Source organism: Ptychodera flava, chromosome 16, assembly GCF_041260155.1.
Source record: "Ptychodera flava strain L36383 chromosome 16, AS_Pfla_20210202, whole genome shotgun sequence".
NCBI classification, from domain to species: Eukaryota; Metazoa; Hemichordata; class Enteropneusta; family Ptychoderidae; genus Ptychodera; species Ptychodera flava.
In genome coordinates, this window is record NC_091943.1 from 9722301 (window position 1) to 9732727 (window position 10427).

Below are 10427 nucleotides of genomic sequence, written 5' to 3' on the forward strand. Positions count from 1 at the left end.
ACTTGAGAGTATTGATGGACGAGTGAATACCAAGATAAGTGCACTGACGACAAATAGAGTAACAGGTGACATGCAGGTCATAGATTGGAACAAGACGGCGGGAAAATGGACACATCTTAAAGGTATAGACTTTCCTCGCCTTGGACGCAGACCTATAGTTGATGTTCTTATTGGCCTTGATTATGCAGATTTGCATTATTCGTATAGAGATGTGAGAGGACAAGCTGGAGAACCTATTGCCAGATTAACTCCATTGGGCTGGACCTGCATCGGAAATCCAAATGGTAATCAAGGGCGTACTATTCAGACAAACTTTGTACGCACACATTTCACCCATGGTGAATCAACTTTGAAGGACATACATGTGACACGTTGGAAGTTGTTGGACGTTGGGAATCTCCCAAGTCTGGCAGAAACTCGGACTATGTCCATCGATGATCAAGCTGCACTCAGAATGGCTGAGAGGTCATTAAAGTTGGAGAATGGTCGCTACCAAGTTGGTATTCCATGGAAAGAAAATGCACCTGAACTGCTCGACAATTATGACATGGCACTGCATCGGTTGCGGAACACAGAACAGAGACTGAAAAAGAATCAACAGATTGCAGCAGCCTATTCGGAAAATCTACGTCAATATGTTGACAAGGGATACATCCGCAAAATCGATCCGACTGAAGAGAAACCCAAGAAAATTTGGTATTTGCCACATTTTCCTGTTGTACGACCTGACAAGGCCACAACAAAGACCAGAATCGTATTTGATGCATCTGCAAGACATCATGGTATCTCCTTAAATGATGTTATATATCCAGGACCTAAATTGCAGCATGATCTGTTTGAAGTATTACTTCGTTCCGAAGAAATCCAGTAGCCTTGGTTTCGGACATATCCCACCAGACGATCGACCCTGTCATCGATTTCTGTGGAGGGATCTAGAGGAAGATAAAGCTCCAGATGAATATGAATTCACAAGAGTTGTATTTGGAGTCAATTGTTCTCCATTTTTGGCGCAATTCGTAACGCAGACACACGCCAAAGCCCACACAAGCGAACTACCTATGGCAGCAGAGACAGTATTAAAATCAACTTACATGGATGATAGTATGGACTCTGTTAAAACTGTCAGTGATGGTATAAGACTATATGGAGAACTATCTGAACTGTGGTCTACGGCAGGGATGCATGCCCGAAAATGGCTGTCGAACTCGGCTGATGTTTTGGCGAAGATACCGACCAAGGACAGAGCATGCGAGGTTGACCTAGACAAAGATGGTTTACCTTCTATGAAGACACTAGGAGTGTGGTGGCTAGCTGGGGAAGATGTCTTCACATTTAAAGTGAACCCTCCAGCGGAAAACTACACAATCACAAAACGTAGTTTCCTAAGCAGAATTTCCACTCTCTTCGACCCAATGGGATTCTTATCGCCATTCACGATCCGAGCTAAAGTACTCCTACAAGAGATCTGGGCTGCCGGACTAGAATGGGATGATGACCTTGACATTGACTTAATGATCAAAGCCCAGAGATGGTTTGCTGAATTAACTGACTTGGAGAAGATCAGAGTTCCAAGATGCCTACAATTGCCACAAGAAGTTGTGTCAGTGAATCTACACACATTTGTTGATGCCTCCCAAGATGCATATGGTGCAGTAAAATAATCGCAATCATACCAATCCATAATCCAATAACACTAGGTCAAAATTTGTAAGACAATAGTTGTAAACATAGACACAAAACAGCACAGAACAGACAGTAAATAGACGGTACACAAACAAAGTCAAATAACAAAGTCAGTAACTTATGCGAGATCTACATATGCAAATAATCTGGTTTCCTGTCGTATGGTGGCAGCAAAATCTCGAGTAGCACCACTCACAAGTACAAGTATTCCTCGCCTGGAATTAATGGGTGCCATTGTGGGACTACGATTGACAGAGACCATTTCAGAAGTGCTTGGAATAATGCTGAATCAAGTAGTATTCTGGTCAGACAGTATGAATGTTCTGTGGTGGATAAGGAACCGAAGCCGGAAGTTCAAGCCCTTTGTAGCAAACAGAGTTGGTGAAATCCAAACCTCTACCAATCCAGAACAGTGGAGATATGTACCCACAAAAGAAAACCCGGCAGATTTAGTTACTAGAGGGGTGACTGCTGTCGATTTGGCTGATGAAGATCTCTGGTGGAATGGTCCAGAATTTCTTGCAAAATCAACATCTGATTGGCCACAAAACCCTATAACAAAGGGCAACGAGTTTATAGATATTGAAATGAAGAGAGACAGTAGTAATCGCCAAGTGACTTTCAATTCAAAGAAAGACCCAAGAATCAGCCATTGTTCCATACCAAGAGAACCTGAGCAGCAAGTACAAACATCAATGGTTACAACCCAAACAGAGTCTACATCATATTGCTTGAATCCTGTGCGTTTTTCAAGTTGGACAACACTGAAGAGAATTCAAGCCTGGGTCTGTCGATTTTTGGACAATTGTAAATTGCCAAAAGAAGAGAGAACAAAGGGAGAATTACTTCCAGAAGAAATAGAAGAAGCAGAGATTATGATAATCAAGACCATGCAGGCTGAATCATTTCCCGAGGAGTATTCAGCACTTGTTGGTAAAAAGGAATTGCCAAAGAAGAGCAAGTTGCTAAGATTACGACCAAGACTTGATGGAGATGGTTTAATGAGATGTGATGGGCGGCTAAGATATGCAGATTAACTACCATACGATGTCCGCTATCCAGTCATTCTACCATGGAGGAACTGGGTCACCAAACTACTAGTCAAACACTATCATGAACAGGGAAAACATGTAGCTGGGACAAATCACACTCTATCTGCTTTGTCAACACGATTTTGGATCATGGCAGGACGAGAGGAAATCCGCCAGTGGGAGAAGAGTGTGCCGAATGCAGACGACAAAAAGCGAAATCTGCAAGTCAGGTAATGGCTCCACTGCCTAACATTCGACTGAAGATGCAACTGCGTGCATTTGCTGATGTAGCAGTTGATTATGCAGGCCCATTCATCACCATCCAAGCGGCAGAGGTAAACAAAGAACAAAGCGCCACTTGTGTCTGTTCACTTGCATGGCCACCAGAGCTGTTCATCTGGAAGTTGCATATGGGCTTGACACAGACTCATTCTTGAATGCTTTTTACAGAATGGTCAACCGTCGAGGTCTTCCAAAGCAAGTTCTTTCCAACAATGGTAGCAATTTCGTAGCAGCTGACAAGGAACTCAGAGAATTGGTCAAACAACTGGACAAGGATCAACTCAAGGGGTCCACTGCAAATCAAGGAATAAAGTGGCATTTTAACCCTCCCTTAGCTGCTCACTTTGGTGGAGTTCATTAATCTATGATCAAGGGAGCTAAAAGAGCAATATACGCCATACTGAAAAATGCTGATATAACGGACGAGGAACTTCTAACGGCTGTGACAGGAGCAGAAGCACTTTATCAATTCACGGCCTATCACCTACCAGTCTGCAAATCCAGATGATGTAACTCCTCTGACACCAAACCATTTTCTTTATGGACAAATTGGTGGAGAATTTGCCCCAGCGTCTGTTGACACCACTGACTATAGTCCCAGAAAAAGGTGGAGGAGAGTTCAAGAATTAATGCGACACTTTTGGAAACGCTGGCTGCGAGAATGGCTACCCACTTTAAATATCCGGAAAAAATGGTTTACACCACAGAGAGACCTACAAGTAGATGACATTGTCCTGGTGATTTCTCCAGATACACAGCGTGGACATTGGCCTTGGGAAGAGTCATCGAAGTACACCCTGGTCGTGACGGACATGTGCGTGTGGTTACAGTTGGAAAGAGTAAATTTCTGCGCCCTGTAACAAAAGTGTGCCCTCTCGAATTTTGAGTTAAAGATACTAAAATAGACATTTGAAAGACTTTCAAATTTGGACATTTCAGAATGAAATTTCTACTTTGCAGTATACGCGATTCAGTGTCAATTGTCTTTACTATTGGATATTTTGACTTGAAATGTAATTTCCTTAAAGTAAACAAAAAAGTACAGTATTAGAGAATCAATATGTTACACATACTGATTGAGGGGGAGAATGGAGAAAAGGACAATTGTATTCTCCTTTCTTTCTCATTTGCATACTTAACTCTATATTTGCATATCTGACTTTACATTTCAATGACACTCTAAATTTGCATACAGAGATAAAACCACAGTGAAAGTTTTGTCAGACTAGATATATGTATCAACAACTATTGTTGTAAATAGCTCTCTTCGCCAGTATAAGGCAGTTACGTTGAAATAAATTCGTATTATTGGAGAATTGGTTGGACAGTTGTTCTTCTTCGCAACAAACATGTATCGTGAAATGTCCATCCGTCAAGTTGCATTTGTACTTATCGTGAAATAAATACTTCCATTCCCTTGACTCTGGTTTGAGTAAACTGTCCGATTCAATATGTATGAATTCGTTGTACGTCTGAGATAGGTTATGCACTTTTTTTACAGATGAGCAATTCCAACATCTTATGTTGTTCATTTTGTAACTTTCATAAAACAGCTGCAAAAATTTTGAAGAGTTGCTTGCAAGTATAATACCATTTGCCAGCATTTTTTCATGTTGTCTACCGACTACAAAGTCATAGTAACGCAACGGTTCTAAAGGTGCCAGAAAAAACACCTCAAGATTCAAGTAAACACCTCCTTTTTCCAGTAAAACCTGTAACCTGGCAACATCTGCAGAATGCTCTATCCATTTTTCCCTCAATCTTTTGTTAAAAACCTTCAGAGGTCGCGTCCGATTCACAACCGTCAACGTTGGTATTAGGTACTTTGCTTCGTACCAAAATTCACCAGCTGGTTCACAGTCTGTATGGAAATATATTTTGTCTGTTTTCATTATCCTGTGAGCGTTTAACATACTGATAAGGTGTTCACATTTATATGGCCGACACGAAAACCAAACAAAATGAGCAATATTTGGTACCACAAAGTGATCACTTGGTTTCAAATATCCAAACTTCTTTCCCTGTTTCTTGGATGCTCCTGTAACGTTGAGCAATTTAATTGACAATTCTCCCTCACTGGTTGTTTCACACTTCTGCACTTCCAGACATCCGGTGGTAGCTGAAGCTACTGATGGCAAGATGTAATTGTCCGTACTTTGCCCTTTGTTGAGTTCCAACGCATGGACGATGGATTTAAACTGTAAGATAAAAATAAGCCATAATCAGTCAGTTTAGTCGCGAACTTAAATACAATTTACAAGAGGCAAAATCATGAAAGTTGAATTGAATAGGTATAGTTACGACTTCGCTAACAGAACCTGCAGTTGAACATCCATTTGCCGGAAATTCTGTTGCTGTTTACTGAGTTTCTAATCGGGGAAGACATAAGGATCCCCTCTTCCTGTGTATCCCTAATGAGGTGGAACAAAAAGTAGATTATTACGTTTACTCGAAAATTAAACGTAGATGACACTGAATGTAATGTATCTGTTTTGTGCTAAACTTTTACGATGAAAATGACAGATTTTCAATTTTCGCCACTGGGGGGTGCAACTCCAGCGATGTGTTTTGATCGGAAGTAAGGGTTAAATTTGTGTCGTGTTACCCAGAAACACGTGAGCGGAAATTACATTTCAAATCGCCTATTTTCATTTACTTTAATTTATACAGAAATGCACTACAATAAGATGAAGCTACAAATAATAAGAAAACTGGAAAAATATGATGGGAAGGATTGCGTGACTTCACGCCAGTTCTCTGACGTGGCCATGTGTAGTCTCAGTTACCCAGTAATTTGGGGCTCTCATCCGGCCGCCCCTACTCCGTGTTAAGAAATCCCATGCAAAAATCTCCCACCATGATGGCGCGATACGAACAAGAGCGTTGAACTTATATCGAAGACTCAGGTAAGTTTATTTATAAAATTGATCCTTAAAAACCATTGTTTTATTTTATTGAGTTCAATTGCGTTCACTTTTCTTACCGCATCGCTTTATAGAGTTCCCATCGCTTAGCCACGGTCAAATGCATCGCTTAGCCACGACCACATGCATCGCTTAGCCACGACCACATGTGTGTAAGGTGCACGTGTAGAGAAACGTAAAATAAATACATGTAAACCAGAATGGCAACTCCAAGCGACTATGGCTTCCGTCTGTCATTACCCTTATTTTTGAAAACTTTGGGCGCCCTCACATGCACATCTCAAAACCGACTTTGAAAACAAACTTACAGTGTAGCTAAACGTGGTTAGTGAAACGATTTATAAACAAAATTTATGAACAAAGTTCAACAGCATTGATCTGAAATGTGATGGACACGTGTGTTTGATGACTTATTTTACAGTGTGATGTATGTTTGAATAATCAAACGTAAAAGTCATGATAACAACAGGTAAACGTAAACCAAAAGACTGTAATTCGTTGGTCCGCTTTAACATTTGCTTTGCTTTAAGATATTTAAGTCTTCCACCATTGATCTGTAAATGAAATTCTAACCGTGTAGCTCTCACTACTCAGCTGGCCGTGATCATCAAGATACAAAATGTTCGCGAAACTAGATATTACTGCTCAATACTTCAGGACTTACCATGACATCGTCCGTTTTTAACAATAATTGTAATGTTCATACTGATTTGAAGTACCACTAGTCACAAATGTCGATAATCAATGTAATTAAACATACTGATATTAATCGTTAGTTTTCAAGTAATATCACACATAGAACTTCAGTCATACACATGGCTCACCGTTCTGGCGACTGAAATGACTGTTGGTGTGAAAAAATCATAACGGGCATATGGAAAGGACAACTGTCACGCAATAGTCCACACATCAGCATTGGTCGAAAGCATTCACCCGCATGCTTAGAGCCATTGTTTAAAGGGACATTAGCTGTAACTGTTGGCTTATTTTTCACAACTCTGTTTCAATGTATCAACTACAGAATTTTACTATAATCCGATCATCATGACCAATGCCCGGTGTCCTGCTTGCCAACACAGCCTGTGTATGTGAAATGACCATTGTTATTGTTGATAAATGTATTCTAGTCCGGACCTGAATAACAAATTTGAACAATAACAATGCAGATTATACTCATATAGGGCATATTTATAAGCTAAATATTAGGAATTACCCCATGGTTCAGGGATTCAAACCAGAAACTGCAGATGATACACAGAACAAACAAAATTTTAAAAATGACAAACGTTACAGCTAATGGATCTTTAAGGTAACCAGTCGGTCAATACAAACGCTTCAGCTATGTACTGCAGACACAGACGTCTACAGTGGCCACTAAATGCACGCTTTCGCGACAACTTTTCATTGAAAACAGAACCATCGACTGTGTGTGTATTTGCATACCAAAAAACTCATTACGATATGGGCAAAATGAACGACCCGGGGGAATTGACATAATTAATTTTAATAGTTTTCCGAGAGAAGGGACATTCTGTGTAATATCAAACCATTATTGCCATTTGTATCAATTTTTTTCGGAAACGCATCCCTTTGCCGTTTTATGACGTTATTTGCTTACCTGCAGAACTCTCCAAGAAACGTACGTGTACTTACAAATAATGAGGTGGGAATCGGGATGTAAGAAGGACAACTTTGTCATGTAAGTTATCCTGCATTGTATTGAATCCGATCATTAGAAAAAAGAAAGAAATACATGCCTTTCGATTATGTTCTATTTTAATATGACGTCATTGTCAGCATACCCTCCAAGGTAGATTTCACTGCCCCTGCTCGTCCAATCAGGGAAGCTCGGGCGCCTGCAAAGTAAACGCGGCGTATAGCAGATGATAGCTCGTACATTGTGACGATTATTAAAAATTTGAATTATAAACAAAATTCAAGTTGCCTACCTCACTTTTTACCGTATGATACTAACACAATTTTAATGATGTGTCAGATAATTTCAAACTTTGATGTTACTTTCCGAACGTGATGCCGAAATCGAGGTAAATAGGATTGAAACATTGGGTCAGCATTCTAAGTGTAATCTATGCGCGAGTGTTAGACTTTCCTAACGCAAACAATGCAGGGCTGCGAACGATGATAGAGTCCCTGAACAAATAACGTTGTTGATTCAGTGAAACATAAGTTTTTAACATTATGGCAATGTCTCAATAAATCGGAAAATGTTCATAATATTTGAATTATTTCATTTCCTGGTGTAAATTGTTGATGGGTACTGCCATTTTGTTCCCTTGGTGACGTCATGCCCCACCTTCAAAGCCATGACGTCACTGGGCAACCCCGAGGAACACAATCGAATGCAGCCTAGAATGAAGGTAGTTCATAAATGCAAGTGATATCCAATATTTAGACAAAGTGCGCCGGGAGTGGTACTGCATATTATTATTGAGAGGGCGCTTTTCCTCATAGCATTGCGCGGGAACGTGGCTTGAGTAATACGATAATCAAACGTACACTCTTTTCGTTTGACTCTGGTCATGGCAAACCTAACAAAGTATGTTTATAAAAGAACATTTGAGGGCCCCTTAACACCCCTGTTTATTCCCCCGCCCCTGCCGTCAATTGTGCTGGTTCAGTTAATGTGATGCAGAATGAGCTGCATTACTCTGTTGAAAATTAACTTTAAACACTCAAGGTTGCTATCATACTTCTAAAAATATATAGAGCTTTACGTCCGATTAAATATTAACATCATTATGTCAATTTCTGCTCCTTATTCAATCAACAGTTGACACATTTTCGTTTGAAATGTGCAAACACGCTGATTGTATGTCAATAGCGGTTCCTGTCATATACTGCTACGAGATAAAGTAAGGTGCTACATGACAACCAATACCCCCAATCAAGGTTGATATAATAACTCTTTATATTCACATGAGGTGACTTCAAAAGATACAGATCTTTCATGCCGGCGCAGCAATCTTTTGATTACAGATGAATAACCGCGCACAAAGTTGTATTTAGTATACCGATGAACAGCTTATCCCATTTGAATACTTCTGGATATATTTGATATGCACAATTTTTCACTGTGAACAGAAGATTTGAAAAGGAGAGTTGATTGGAGCATTATGATAACTTTTTGAAAGACGTATTTAAAACGTATCCGGAGTTGTGAAGTGACGTATTGAAATATTGATATATAAAAAGACAACTTGAAGCTCAGGACTTAGGAAAATTTCATTACCTAGCACTATAAATATTGCCTCACTTTACATTCTCTTTATTTTTAACCGAACATGGTTTGTAAATCGCTACGTGGCATAGGTCAACGTTGTTAAACATTACATCCTGCGCGTGTCATTGTGGCCATAGGCACCTTAATATACTCATATTTAGACATTTCTAACGTGCATGTCTTTACTATAAGATACAGACATCCAATGAGATATATCGGATTTGAGACATGCATGCAGAAACACTGAGAGTCATTAACGTGTATGCCGTCTTTGACCCCAAGTATAGAAACACGAGAGACAAAATAATCTCCAAAAAATTAGACATTTAAGCAATAAGGAACGTCATTAACGTATTTTTGCTCAAGCTGAGAGCTCGTGCGTTTGCCAGTCGTGGTATATCGCCGATATACCACGGTTTTTTTCGCGTCTCGACCAATCAGATCGCTGTATTTGTACCATCAATATACTGGTATGTATAATATAAACTGGTATGATGTAATGTATAATATAAACTATCGACGAATTTCACGTGGCCGACATGAACGACTTAGACTGTTCGGGCTGGTACGATATTCCCAGTGACGTTTCCGGTGTCTGCTGACTTGACGACAGATTGATATGCACAGTCATCTCGGCCTGCAATCAGCTCTTCTATTCGACCTGACCCAACTCTGCCAACCTTGCCCCAAAATATGCTCGGCCAGAAGTCCGCTCGGTCTAAATATAAGTGGTTGAACAACATTGCCCTTTCCTGATTGCAGGCTTTCTGTACCCACGATTATAAGCTTAGTCCCAAAGCGACAGATATCAGTCAAGCAAAGGACCGATCCATTTACCTGCTATCCCTTCTGTACCTTGCACGGCGAGTCAAATAAAGCATGAACAATTTGTTTTCCCATCGCGCCATTGCAGAATCTGTACTCTCCGATGAGCAGGCGCTAACAACTTGTGGCTTATGATGCGGCAAAACGATCTTAAGGTACATACATGTGACAAAAACGACATGTAATGAAACCCTGCATTTGACTGTTCGAGAGCCCTAGACATTAGAAGATTGTTGTCTATGTGGAAACTAGTATTTTGGCCTTATGTCCGTTTGCGTTGTTTGTTGTTTGTCTAAAATGAATAAAAATCAAACAACGGCATAAGCTACCGCTTGTTCCATGATTCCTAAATCGATTTTGCACTGGGATACAAAAGACACAGACTAGTTAATTTTAAATCATTCTGAAAGGTAACTGTAAAAACTGCACATCTGTAACCGT

At 40.1% G+C, this 10427-nt stretch overlaps 1 protein-coding gene across 1 annotated transcript; it reads left to right on the plus strand.

Moving 5' to 3' along the window:
- Positions 1–1844: 1844 nt before the first annotated feature.
- Positions 1845–2720, plus strand: LOC139114944 (uncharacterized). Its single transcript, XM_070676862.1, has one exon. The coding sequence runs from the start codon at positions 1845–1847 to the stop codon at positions 2718–2720; it is 876 nt and encodes a 291-aa protein (XP_070532963.1).
- The last annotated feature ends 7707 nt before the right edge of the window (positions 2721–10427 follow it).

What these genes read in the sequence shown, in the direction of transcription:
- LOC139114944 (XM_070676862.1), top strand. Translation starts at nt 1,845, where the DNA reads ATGGTGGCAGCAAAATCTCGAGTAGCACCACTCACAAGTACAAGTATT.